At 36.1% G+C, this 14,635-nt stretch overlaps 1 protein-coding gene across 1 annotated transcript in view; it reads right to left on the reverse strand.

Annotated features, from left to right (window-relative positions):
• Positions 1-14,635, reverse strand: part of UTP20 (UTP20 small subunit processome component) — an 86,892-nt gene that overhangs the window by 31,290 nt on the left and 40,967 nt on the right. Inside the window, exons 27-37 of the mRNA XM_055575735.1 lie at positions 13,968-14,176; positions 9,212-9,355; positions 8,535-8,614; positions 6,101-6,318; positions 5,337-5,481; positions 3,617-3,704; positions 2,565-2,708; positions 2,333-2,383; positions 2,074-2,226; positions 598-753; positions 139-279 (exon numbers count right to left, since the gene is read on the reverse strand). Of these exons, the coding sequence (XP_055431710.1) occupies positions 139-279; positions 598-753; positions 2,074-2,226; positions 2,333-2,383; positions 2,565-2,708; positions 3,617-3,704; positions 5,337-5,481; positions 6,101-6,318; positions 8,535-8,614; positions 9,212-9,355; positions 13,968-14,176 (1,529 nt within the window). The remainder of the gene's footprint in view (positions 1-138; positions 280-597; positions 754-2,073; positions 2,227-2,332; positions 2,384-2,564; positions 2,709-3,616; positions 3,705-5,336; positions 5,482-6,100; positions 6,319-8,534; positions 8,615-9,211; positions 9,356-13,967; positions 14,177-14,635) is intronic.

Raw genomic sequence — 14,635 nt, forward strand, 5'->3', positions numbered from 1 at the left:
CAAATCTGATGACCACAAAGACCAAGAAATGAGAAGCTCAAAACTTTTTGGAAAATTAAAATATATCTTTTAAAATGAGAACCGCTGAAATGTTTGTTTCAAAGACAAGGGGGAAAAAAAAACAGAATTGTCTTCTACCTGAATGTGCTTCATATTCTCAAAGAAGTCCATTTCTGGATCATGGCAATCTGTAAGCTGAACCAAGTCTTTAAATTCTGGTTGATTTGGAAAGGTTTGAATTAAACAGGAAAGCAGTGTGGTATAATCCTGTTGAATAGTCTGCAAATATCAAGTTAAGAAAAAAAAATTTTTTTAAAGAATTTGATTAAATAATACAAAGAAACACCAAAGAGTCATTAAATTTTTTAAAAAAGTTAAAACACTCCCAATGTAAAAACAAACTACATAAAATCAGAAATGATTGCTCTCTTCTCCGTTCCCACTCCTCTGTTAAGTCTGGTGAGTATTTATACAATCAGGTATTTTAATTAAGTATACTAAGGTTGACTGCTTTTCCACAAATTATAGCAGAAGTGCAGGAAAACAAACAAACAAAAAACCCACAGATAACAAGTACTTAATTGCAAACCTCAATACCTCTGTCTGGCTCTTCAATCCTTTCCTCAGTTTCTCCAGGAGAGAACGATGAATGATTTCTCTATATTCTTTCTCTGTGACATTCAAAGCAGCAAGCTTTTTGATGATACTCATCAAGCACATGCTTGCATTATCACTTAAAGACATGTCTCCTAACTGGACACAGGAAAAAGCCCAAATTATACTGTGCAATACCTGTGATATGGACTATTATTTCCCAATGAAAGAGCTTGTAACATTTAGCCACTCTTCTGTATAAAACTCTCTACTAAGAAATGTCCCACAGGCCACTTCACACTTAAGGAAGAACAAATACAGGGGTGTGAGGAACACAGTAAGTGACTTGGAAAAATCATGCTTACTGAGAAGGGCTGGTTGTTTGAGAAAATACTATGGTATGTACTTTTGTAAAATTACTGATTTTGTCTTTTGAAATTTGGTATTTTATACATCATGGGTTGTTTTTCTTTCTCCCCCCAATTTTAATTGAAATATGAGATACAGTTTTTAATTAGCTTTATTTCTCGAAGCAAAGAGAATAAAAGGTTCCCTAAAGCCAGTTTCAATATTCAAAATCAGCCGTTTACTTAGAATGACAGAGTAGGCTGGTATAATTCTGGTTAGCTGCTCCAGAGCTCCTCGTTTATAAAGAAGGTAGGTTGTAAGTGTAGAAAAATATTCTCAACTACGCTAACCAGGCAGTGATTCAGAATCCCTTATGTTGAACTTTGATATATGAAGAATGAGCCCCAAATGGTGAGACTTTTTCCTCTATTACTTAATCCTTAATATTTGACAAATAACTATAAAATACCACAAAAGATTACTGATACCACTACATAGTTAACTATTAAGCAAGGGTTTCATTTTCCCTATTTTTGAAATTTAATTCATTTTAGCAACATGGCACTTAATATATAGCTCCAAACCTTTTTATTTCTACTGTATCAATAAAACAGGGAAACTGTCAAATAATATTGCTATTTAACTTAAAAAAATTGATATTTAACTGACACACCATGAAATTTACCCTTTTAAGTTGTATAATTCATGGTTTTCAGTATATTCCAAAGGTTTTATAACCATGACCACTAGCTAATTATAGAAAATTTTTACCATCCCCAAAGGAAATCTTGCACCCATTATAATATAATCACTCATTCCTCATTTCTTTCTCCCCTCACAGCTCCTGATAACCACTAATTTATTTTCTGTCTTTGTGAATTTTCCCATTCTAATATACAGCTTTTGACTTTTCAAAGTGCTTCCACATACATTATTTTTTTCAAAATATCTGCCTTTCATATCATGAGAATAACAGTATGGTCTTTGCTAAACTAAATATTGTGCAACTAAAAGAAATTTTATACTAAAAATCCCATCCCCCTCAAAAACCAAATTAAGAAATTAGTATATATGGTTGTACTGTCAAAACAATAAAAAATAATCCATAAATTTTTACTATAAAAAACCTACCTCCATGTTATAGAAACAATTATGCATAACTGGGATTAGGTAGTTAATGTCTACAGTTTGCATCTCTTTAATGTAAGAGGTAATGGTCTGGAACGCCGAGAAGCGAACATCAAAGTTGATATCATCAAGATGTCTTTGATCAAAGGAGTTAAGCTACAAGAAATGCCAGTGAAACCATATAAATGAAGGTATATAAATCTTAAATAAGGAAAACAATAATAGTTTTGAAGCAAAAGAGACTTAAGATTTTCTTTCTTACCTTGACAACATCAGTAATATATGTTAATCCACTCTCAAAATCAGAAAGGGTCTAAAAGGAATGAAAGCAGTGTATTATTAGTGAATACAACCTTAACTTTTTGATTCCCTGCCTGCACTCAAAAATACATGGAAACATCATATTGGCACTAAGAAAGCTGCTAATATACATTCCATGTCATAGTGATCTTTTGAAAAAGGAGTGATTTAGGATAAAAATGAGTATTACAGACCTGGAAAACTGTACAAAGTAACTGTCTTGACAACTTGTTCTTAATAACTGAGAAGAGTTTTGCTAGAGGCTTGAGGAAGCTTGTAGGCTCCAGACAATGTTCCAACAGGTTTTGTATTGTCACCAGAATGTCAATTTCTGTATCCTTAAGAAATAATAACATTGAGAGAAATCATATTTCAGTAATTCAGAAAACTGGTCATGTTGTTTTTAATATATTACAGCACAGAAAACAAATAAATATGTGTAACAAGTAAAAGTAGTAGTAATTAGAAAAGTTATTTTATGGTCTTTTAAAGTTCTTAACATTTTAACTTGATCAAAACACCATAATAGTGCCCATCAACAGTTTCTTCCTTTAGTTCTAATAGAAAATATACATGGTTTTAAATCATAATTTCTTCTATTTTCTAGTCAAAAAAGAAACAAAGAAAATGAACTTGCTGACAAAAAACACACACTTTCGGTTGTGCGGAAATGCGTGGTCTTCTAAAACTCAATTACTACATGCTAAGAGTCATTTAGCACAACTACTAAGGCTTTATAAATGAGTGTTAGAAATGGGGAAACTCTTTTAAAAAATAAAGTCTAAACTAGGGTTTGAAAATCATACCAGAGACTCTCAGCAATGTGTGAATATATGTGAATATAAAACCAGTTTGACTTTTCATTCAGTTTGCCATTCATATTTAAGATCACTATCATTCACATTTAAGATCAATGCACACCTCAGGTTCCAGATTTGTTACTGATCAAAGCCAGAGAGGGGGGGAAAAAACTCTGAAACGAATAAGAAGCTAAACAAAGGAAAACAAAGAGGTGAGACTTTTACTGTAATAGTAGATGATGAAGTCTTCACTTTCTTACCTGCCCTCATTTCTTTCTGTCCCAATTTTTCTCCCCTGTTTTCAGTTTTATATTTCTTTATGAAGTCTTCTCACAAATACTCTGAGACAAATATCTCACAGACTCTAGCCAATAAAATTATTTTTCACAAATAAACCTAATAATAAACTGTCACTTCAAAGATAAATAACTGCTGTGAATTCATACCTGAGCAACACTGCCACGGTAGAGGAATGGTAGGAGCAGTGTAATGAGCAGAGAACTTTGTTCTTTTTCTTTCACAAACTTGCTGATCCTGGAGAAGGAAAAACAAATGGGATAGGTAAGGAAGATACGTAAGATAAGAATATTTCCCAAGAAGTTAAAGTTTTTGTAGAAAAACATCAGCGAGGAAAGACCCAGATTAGCTTGTAACTATGTGAACACGTGTAAAAAGTTTAATTCAGTTTTTGAACAGTGCCCACTCTCCTTCCATCTTCAGGTTGGTGGCTACCGTTCCATTGTTCTTGTTACATCTGATTGTGCGTTGCTGCTGCTGCTGCTAAGTTGCTTCAGTCGTGTCTGACTCTGTGTGACCCCATAGACCGCCTCCCACCAGGCTCCCCCGTCCCTGGGACTCTCCAGGCAAGAACACTGGAGTGGGTTGCCATTGCTTTCTCCAATGCATGAAAGTGAAAAGTGAAAGTGAAGTCGCTCAGTCGTGTCAACTCTTAGCGACCCCATGGACTGCAGCCCACCAGGCTCCTCTGTCCATGGGATTTTCCAGGCAAGAGTACTGGAGTGGGGTGCCATTGCCTTCTCCGGATTATGCATTGGTAATTGCTTATTTTGCAAGAAAATAACATTTTTAAGTGTCGAGATTCGTTTTAGGCTTTATATACATTTCAATTTAACTTCCACAAAAGCCATATAATATAGGAATTATTAATCCCACTTTGCCCATAGAAAACTGAGGCTCAGAGAGACTGATGTCACACAGAAAGGAAGTGGCAGAGCAGGGTTTGAAAGACCCTGGTCTTTCTGGTGCTAATCATCATCATCATCTCACTACCACATAGCCTATGATAAAATGTAATAAATATATTTGGTATGGTTTCCCATTCTGCGTAAGTTAGAAATACACTAGTATAAACAAAACATTTAAAAGAAGTTCCTGGAAGATTTAACACATCATTTTCTGTTGTTGCTGAAAGTAACAGAAAAAATAAACTTTCAACAACTAAATCCTGTAACAATTTAGGGTTTAAGATATAACCATTCTGGGGGAATTGCCTGGCGGTCTAATGGTTATGACTCCGTGCCTCCACTGCCGGGGGCAAAGGTTTGCTCCCTGGTCAGGGAACTACAATCCACATGGCATGGTCCATCCCCCCACAAAAAAGACACAATCATTCTGTGCATTCAGATTTACCAACCAGACACTTTATAGAAATCACAGTTACCTACTACCAGGTCTAGCAGTATATAGAGAATTTTTAAGAAAATCTTTAAAAATCCTTATAAGATCTTGACTCTTAAAAAAAACAAACATAGCAACCTGCTCTTTTAAGTTAGTTATTTTTATCAATCCCCCTAAAAAACTACAACTTTATGATCTCACAAAATGCAAAATCCTAATTGAACAAAATATGCAAAGGCTAATAAAGAAAATCTATTAGTCTACCTTAGAATTTTGAAAACTCTGTTATCTTTTATAATAAAGACAGATGCCATAAAAAGTCTATTCCAGCAAAGAAAAAGAATTCTACATAAACTGAAAACTGGAGGACATTTAAAATACTGAAACCTTTTTAGGTTTAACCTAAAACCTTTAACCTAAACCTTTAACCTTTACCTTACCAAAGCAAATGAAAAACCAAATATAATTAAAAAAAAATTAAAATCACAAGTTGTAACATTACCTTTTAAGAACCAATAGACCACTTACTTTGAAAGAATGCCAAGTTCCTTACTGACTTGTGCTCTATTCTTCTTCTTTTTTAGCTTTTCTGCACTTATTGTGGTTTTGCTGAGATACTGGAGAATAGCAGGTACATGAGGTAGAATTAATCGTCCTCCTATTGTGATAGACTCTGAAATATAGATAAATGAACTGATTTTAATTAACTACACTCTTAAAAGATAACTATACAATATCTTCTCAATGCCAGAAAAGGCAGGCACTCAATTATCATGAAAATTTCATACATTTCAACCTCCAAGATTAACTAAATTTCTTCTTAGTTAAAACATCTATACTGTTGTTTAGTCACTAACTCATGTCTGACCCTTTGCAACCCTATGGACTGTGGCATGCCAGGCTTCCTTTATCATTATCTAAATTGAAAATCCGTATGAGACCCTTGAAGTTTTATTCAAACCACTTTCAGTAGCACTAAAAGACTGTTAGGATAATATGGTAAGAAGAATTCAGAGACATGACAGTGGAAATCATTCGATAATGTCCTAGAGGACAGTTGAGCTTTCTGGAGAGTAAATAATCTGAATTTCTAACTACTGCAAAGAAAATTCAGTTTATATAAACTGAATTATTAAGTATTTAATTAATCTAGGTATTAATTCCTATAGAAGAGAAACTCTCTTAATAGCTTAGATTATCTGAAGAATCAGATTCTATTGACTTTTTCACTCTGAGGGTACAAATGATACCTCAAAAGTAGAAGAACCCTTTGCTCTGTACAGCTTACGTACCATCTGCACTTTCTGTGTATACACAGCCTGTCACCGGCAAGCTCAAAACTGCTTCTGAGGGTTCAAAATCTGGAAGGCTAAGAAGGTCGTCGGCTATTTCCATCACAAGACTAGCTGTGGCTTCAGAGAGGTTTTTTGCTGAGAGAATCGCAAAAACATTGGTCAGGATATCACATTCTGGGTGCCCAGGTTTCTGTTTAGCCAGGAAACAGAAATATCTGCAAGAGGAAACATTGAAACAGTCACCTTCTTTCTCAATATGTTTATTTCTAAAAACATGTTCCTTATGGATTTTCAGTTTAATGAAGATATATGTGTATGTGTGCAGATGAATGCTAGCTAATAAGCTCAGAAGGGAAATTACTTTAAAATTTGATGGATTATAATTCTAGGCACCATACATTGTATTATCTCGACACTTTATGTATATTTCTCATATTATCTTGGCACTTTATGTATATTTCTCTTTTTATGTATATGTTAATCTTCGTAACATCTCTGTTATGGTGGTATGCTTATCTCTACATTATAGATGCAAAAACAGAATTGTCCAAAGCCACTAAGCTAATAAGGGGTAAAACTGAGCTCTGAACTGCTAGTTCTAAGAGAAATGTACTAAAGACAGGCTATTTTTCAACTATAAGCCTTCTAGAATGTGAATGTTTATGCTGCTCCTGCTAAGTTGCTTCAGTCGTGTTCGACTCTGTGCGACCCCATAGACGGCAGCCCACCAGGCTCCCCCGTCCCTGGGATTCTCCAGGCAAGAACACTGGAGTGGGTTGCCATTTCCCTCTCCAATGCATAAAAGTGAAAAGTAAAAGTGAAGTCACTCAGTCGTGTCCAACTCCTAGCGACCCCATGGACTGCAGCCCACCAGGCTCCTCCGTCCGTGGGATTTTCCAGGCAAGAGTACTGGAGTGGGGTGCCATTGCCTTCTCCGGTGAATGTTTATACACTCACATAAAAACCAATGTACTACAACATGAAAATTAGGAATACAGACCACAGGTCAAATAAACACTTGCTGATCTAGGATATGCAACATTGAGACTAGGATCATTTGTGAAAGGAAAGGTGATAAACCCATCCCCAATAATGAAAGCCTCAAACAATGTTCCAAAGAGCAGAGAACACAAAAGCTTTCTAGCTACACATAAACCAGCAACTGTTTTACAGCAAGAGATGCTATCCTAACAATCAGTAGGAAGGTCAAACTGAAAAAATTCAAATAGTTTGGCTTTACCAGTTCATCATCAATGGAAAAAGAGCTCAAGCACTTGAACATGTTTAGTCCTGACAAACTCAAAGAAAAGTCCTAAGAGGTTATGTTCATACAAGTTTGTCCAGTAGATACTGGGGACAGTGTGGGCAGGCACCAAACAAGACAGTTTACATATTATCATCTCTATTGCCAACGAGAGGGAAACTGTAGAAGAGAATGAAATGGTATCCAGTGATGTGGCTCTATCCTTGATGAGGACCTAATTCACATAAAAACGGAATCACTATTGTAAAGTCTTTTTCGGTGAAAGTTCTTCATACCTTATTTGTGTAACAATGATACAACTACAAAACGTTTCTCAAGTATGCCTATGAAGTGCGGCTTATAAACGTCCAATAAAAAAACAAGATATGAAATTGCTTTATCCAACTGGGAATTAAAAGAGCCCTTCTGACAGTAAAGACAAAATAGGCTTTCCCGAGGAAGACAATGTCAAGGTATTCAGTTTGTTTTTGAAGACTATTTAATGACATGGGGAAATGTTCATGACAAAATATACATGAAAAAACAAAATCAAAAGATAGCTATATGGTATGATCCCAATTTTGTAAACTGATGCCAAGATTTTAACTTTTCCTTTATTCTATCTTTTATTCTTCAAACTGGATAGGACAAACTTAAGTCTGCTTCCATCATTCTTCAGTAAATACGCATTTAATTTTTGTAACATAGCATCTCTGAACCATCAGTCGATGAAGGTTCTGTTAATGGCTCATAATGTCCATAAAGGGATACTGATTTGTGACCATGAGTGCTGCATGCAAATTTAGATGGCGTTTTATAAAGAATAGAAGAAAATGACCTAGAAAATCCAGGAAACCTATGAAATTTTTTAAGTGGGAACTGAGAAAAAGACTAGAATGCCAATTACAAATCAGCTTTTACTGATTTTCTATTTCATTTTATATTTATACATAGATACATATGTAAAAGCATTTATCCTGGATCACACTACACCTATGATTTGGCCAATTGCACTTTTCTTTAAACTATGGATTTTGAGATTCAATGACTTTATTCTCTTTAACTGCACTAAACATAGTTCACTATGTGTAAAGAGCATAAATGACACTATTAGTTCCCTTTATTAGTTTTGACTAGATTAGTCTAAAACACTGACGTTTTTAAAGGTACAAAAAAAAAAAATTTTACCTTGCATTTCTGCACCAGATACTAATTAGTTTCAGTAGAGGAGTAGGAGAATACTGACTTTCAGATCCAAGCCTGCTGATCTAGATACAAAATAAAAACAATACAAGATAAGAACATAATACAGACTTGAAGGAAAAAATCAAACAACTGAAAAGCAGAACAAGAACAGAAGCCACACGAGGATATAAGAGCCAAGAGATAGAGATTAATATTTAAAGGATAAACTGAACAGTGAGCAACTGTGCCTAAGATCAAGTCTCTGCTACAGTCTTAGCTATAACTACACCAGTTATCATCACCAAGTGGGGACAACCAGAGAAATCAAACAAGGAAACATGCAACAACAATCCCAGTGTATTTTTTCTCACGCTTGTCAAAATCCAGAGGCATACCATGTGAGGTGCTACAAAAGTTACATGGCATTTGCTTAAGAGACACAGTCATATTCAAATTAGCCTTAAGTATAAATGCTACTATACCACAGAAACTAGCTCTTGAGCTTTTGGTGGTAGTGGAAGCAAAGAAAAGTGTTCTAAAACTTCCAGAAACAAAAAAAGGCTTGACATGACAGAAAAGACCAGGATAAGCATTTGTGCCTGGGTGTAGACTGTGCAGGTAAAGTAGTAATAAAGGAAAAAGCAGACAATATCTGGGCAGAATGTGGGAATCAAGTTTACCTGGGGCCAAACTACACCATGAAATACTGCATCAATTTCTTCTGTTCTGAATTGATAGGACTCCCAATCCAAAAAGATATCAGTTACCATTTTGATTCCAAGACGTCTTAAATTTTTCAGTGGGTTAATAAACCTCAGCTGTATCTGTAAAATAAAGATCTTCTATTATAAGAAAATACTGTCTTTAGCTTTGATTCCTCAGGGAGGCACTTCTGCTCAGACAGCTAAGAATCAAGCTGGAAATCCTGCTAAGTCTGTTGACTCTGGTTCTGATTCACATGGAAACATCAGTAAGTCATATCGCTTTTCTCACTGAACAAGAAGGGAATACAGACTTCAAAAAAAAAAAAATCAAGTGGTGAGATGTGTTCTATTATCAATGTCCAGCAAAATCACACTAAGTGTCCTCAAGGCAAAACAAAATCTCAGTGGGAACATCTGTTTTGTGTTCCACAGTGTTTTACTTTTTTATTTAAGCAATTGTCTCAAGTAAAATTCTGATTTCTTTTCACAAATATAACACTCTGCCATTATAATGCTTCAGATTAGGAAAAATAAAATCTAAATGTTCATTTCAAATGAAAGCCACTTTTCTATTTTTTATATTTGTATTATTATTTTTACTTTTTTTTTTTTTAAAGACTATGAGTTTTTGGTTATTGTTAAAATTAGTCCACAGGACTGAAGAATTTATAGTTTCTTCAAACAGTGAAATACCTTGTGCAGTAAAGGAGAATGAAGTGACTGAATTAAGGCCTGCAAAGATCTCAAAATATACAGCTCAAAGGAAAATACAATTTGGAGAAAAATAAGATTTGTCTGTCTAGAGGCATAGAAGCTAGAGTCAGTAGATGTTTAAATTAACAGCAAATTTCTTTTATTAACAGGTGTTGCTACTTCCACTGGCATCTCCTTTCCTACAAGTTATAAAATATAAATAATGCAGCCAATTTTTTTAGGCTCAGAGTAGAAAAATATACTCAACCTATACTAAGGAGTCCAATGGTATGCTAGCCATAGTCCTGACCTCAACTTATAATCTTCCTGAACATTTATTAAACTACAAGAGAGATGAAAAATACCAAAGATATTTGACTTAGGACAAGAATTACTATAAATTAGAGAAAGGTTAAATTTCAGGGAGAATTTCCACTGCATCTTAAAAGATGAAGAGATTTAGGTCAGGCAGAGAGAAAAAAAGGCCTCAGAGAGATTTCTCCCAAGTACAGAATGTTGTAAAACCAAACAAATGGGAGAAGATTCAAAACCTAATTGTTTTTCCACTTGATTAACATATTGTGAGCTCTGGATATATAAGTGGCAACTTATTTTCTACACTTGACTTTAATTAGTGACATTTAAAGCACACTAAAATGTATGAAGACAGCACAAGTGCTCTAACATAATGAACATCAGGTCTTGTGGCCACGATAACATGGAGAAAACTCTCAAGTTACTTGTCATAAGAATCTGATAATATGATGAATGGAGGTATCTGAATATGAAACTGAACATTTTAAATTCAAGAGAGTATGAAGATGCCATTAATTTGCTATGTAAATCTAAGGAATCATGATGGCTGACATAACCCATCAAGTTTCTGCCATTCACTTTTAATTAACTATTATACAAGTTACAAAGAGAGGAAATGACAGACAAGCACAAGACAGTGACACTGTTACAAGTCGTTCTGTTTTGCCTCAGTTCCACTGACAGTATTTCCATTATTCTCTGGATCACATCTGGCGAAAGATAAAAACTATTACTGATATTTGAAGAAGCATGGTATCACGATCCCCTGGAGCAGTAAGAAACTAACCTTGGCAAACATGACACCAAATCAGAGGCCCCACTTTCCCCACCTCCATCAGCCCCGCAAGGCCCCCATCAAGTAGAATCTGCATGTTCTATTCTCTTTTGTTACTACAGGGCCAACTGCCCAGTCCTCTCAGTAATTGTTGAGAAATTAAACTGGAGAAAAATCCTAAGAAAGAGCAACTGCAGACTTTAATTCCTAGAGGAATACTCCATATGACGGAGTTTATGGACATTTACAAGTTACTTCCTTGCTTAAATATACCAAAACAAAAAAACACAAAAAACTAAAACCAAATCAAAACAACCTTCAAGACACCATTTCAGTGTCAGTCAATGCCCTGAAGGATCTGAAAGCTACAAAAAAGTCAACGTTTGACTTCACTCAAATACACAAGGGCAGAATTTTAACTCACTTGAGCATATTACTGTGTGATAATTCATTACAGAAACTCAAGGAATTCCCTGGATTTGTCCAAGAATTAACAAGAAAGAAGAAAAGTAGGCTCTTATGTGTCAGGAAGGCTAGCACCTCACTGTCTAATGAACTGTGAAACTGTATAAATGAGCCTTTGAATTACTGATTGTTGACTCAGGAGTAAGGCTGCATTACTGAGTAACATCTTCTAAGTTAACCAGAAAGTCAGAGGACTTTCATGATTTAACATGTCCACATATAGGCAGTCACTGTCACTCACTATAAGACAAAAACTAAAATTCTGTTTCTTCTTGGGATATGTCAATACTGTTCCGCCCCAGGACTTTGTGCTACTAGTCATTTTCTCTGCCTGAAATGTTCTTCCAGCGGCTGGGTAGGTATAAGCTCAAATATCAGCTCTTGAGAGGTGACCCTGAACACCCTACTAAAAGCAGCACACATCTACCTCTAGTTATTTTAAATTCTTTACATCTTCATGTCTTTCCCTAACACGCTCATGCCTTCCTTTCCTTTTGTGAATGTATGGCACGTATTTCTTAATGTCCTTGTCTAATTCTATCACCTGTATCATTTCTGGGTCTGATTCTATCCATTGTTCCAAAAGGTTCTGAGCTTTATTCTGGGATGCGGTTGATTTACTCAGAAAAGTTCGGTCTTTTTAGGCTGTGTTAGATGGAGCCACAGTAGCTGTTATGCCTGGGCTACTCTGGCTCCACTAGAGACAATCCCCTTCCTAGGACACTCCTTGATGCCACATCTCATGAGGTTTCTGCTCTGGCTGTCGGGAACATGAGCTGCTTCCAGCCCTGTGTTAGCTGCAGGGCTGCTCTGCCTGCTCTCTTCAGGTGGTTGTACTGTTTCTAGACATGATAAAATAACAGGGACCAGATTTATCCTCCCGTCTCAAGGCACTGAAGAATATATGAAACAATGATTTTTTGGACACTGGACAGCAGGCAACAGAGGACAGTCATCCCCGAGAGAGGAGAAACAGTCAAGATGAGTCCTACACATTCCCTCGCTTCCTGCCTGCAGACTTTGACCTTGGTATGGGAAGGAAAATGAGGGGACAATGGTGCAGCTCAGGGAGGCCAAGGTGGCTAGAAGTCACGAACAGAGGACTGGAGAGAAAACAGGGACACAGAGAATGACTTACGGATGTCTGCAGAGGCACCTCCTGAGTTTATTTTTCCTCTTAGAACTTATCAACTGATGTTCTTCTATCATTTGGCTATTTATCTATAACCTCCCCAAGATACTGAGTCCTTACTATTTCATTTTCCATCTACAACAATGTCTGGCAGATAGCAGGTGTGAAGTAAGTATTTACTGAATAATTAAACGGACAGGAACTTTTGTTTGATCCTTCACCCCAGTGCTTAGTACAGTGTCTGACACACAGTAGGGGCTCGATGAATAAGGCAGCATAAAATTCTGGCTGTATCTAAGAGGCAGTTCACCAGGCACATCAATAAAACAAATGAGTTTTAGCCAAATTAAAACTGCCTATTTGTCATTAACAACAACAGCAGAATCTGAGTTAAGAATCAACAGCAGAAACCTGAATGTGGATTTTCACTTCAGGTCCTATCTCCAAGAAGTCTTTAGTCCATAAAAACATTTTAAGTTCCCCTAAACTCCACAGAGTAAACTTATGTTCACACACCTGTTTCAACAGAACATAAATATATCATCTTCAAAATCATTCAGAAAACATTTCCTAAGCACCGTCTCATGAAGCCTCCTGGCAGTTAGCTAGTTGGCTTGTCATGCCCAATCTTGCTACTTACCTTCACTTAAAACATTGCATTTAGAGTAGGTAAGCATTTATTTTTACAAGAGCTCTGGGCAACTCTACTTCAACAAGGACAATGCCAACAGTGTTGTTGTCTTCATTCTCCAAATACTCTGAATAAATGAGAGTTAGAAGACGTGTTTCATACTTTCAGGCTTCTGAAATTAAAAATCTAAGAAACATCAGTTCAACTATACCAGACTTTGGTCTCTGAGACATAGACAGAACTAAATGCCTCCCTACCGTTTCACCTCCTTTTTAAATAGACACTTGATACAATCTGCATTTTCTAGCTATTCATAAGTATTTATAACAGTGAAGATTCCCAATAATAGGAAAGGTCATTTTAAAGAGACACCTTACATAAGAAAGATTTAACCTAGAACGATGTTAGCTATGGGTGCCAACCAATTTTCCAAGTAAAACACCGACCAGTATTAGCCCAAGAAGAAAGTGATAAAAGTCGCTCAGTCATGTTTGACTCTTTGTGTCCCCGTGGACTGTAGCCTGCCAGGCTCCTCTGTCCGTGGAATTCTCCAGGCAAGAATACTGGAGTGGGTAGCCGTTCCCTTCTCCAGGAGCTCTTCCCGACCCAGGAATCGAGCCAGGATCTTCTGGATTGCAGACAGATTCTTTACCAGCTGACCTACCAGGGAAGTCCTATTTGCCCAAGAAGAAAGCTAAAGTTTAAAGTGAATCTCGCTCACCTTTTCTCGTTGGTCAAGGACGTGTGATATAGTTGCAGTCATGCAGAGCAGTAGCTGCAGAATCTTTGGTAAATATGCACTGATCAGGTGACTAATGTTCTTCAAAACTATCTCAAGGCTATTTAATATGCCATGCTGACGACCCAAAGGAAGAACTTTAGACAAATCTAAATCTTCTACTGCTTGAATGACAGCGGTATGGCATTCTCCTGGTGAAACACAGAGGAGCAGAGATAGCATGTGAAGTGAAATATTAGCTCATTCCTATTTACAATTATAGCTTCCTTTCAATTTCTCCCAATACAGCATTTTCTATTGTTATAATTTACAGATGATAATATATTTTACTTATTTTTCTCCTTTTGATTCTTACCAAACATTAAATGAGCTAGATATAGTAGGTTTTACTATTACCACTTTAAAGATGAGGAAACTGAGGAATAAGAGAGAGTAAGAAACCTGTGAAAGAACTAAGTCTATAAGCCCAATTCTTCCCCTATTTACACAATCCCTCAAAACCTGAGGAATTCCATTTTATTAATATTCTGTCTATCAACTTTCCACATTTTTCCCTCTGAGCTTTGATGGACTATGCTAATTTCAGCAGTTTCAAAGAAAATACCTTGCTATGTGATAAACTCTTTTAAGGCTGAGAATCAAATGTTTTA

This window comes from Bubalus kerabau, chromosome 1 (genome assembly GCF_029407905.1).
Source record: "Bubalus kerabau isolate K-KA32 ecotype Philippines breed swamp buffalo chromosome 1, PCC_UOA_SB_1v2, whole genome shotgun sequence".
NCBI classification, from domain to species: Eukaryota; Metazoa; Chordata; class Mammalia; order Artiodactyla; family Bovidae; genus Bubalus; species Bubalus kerabau.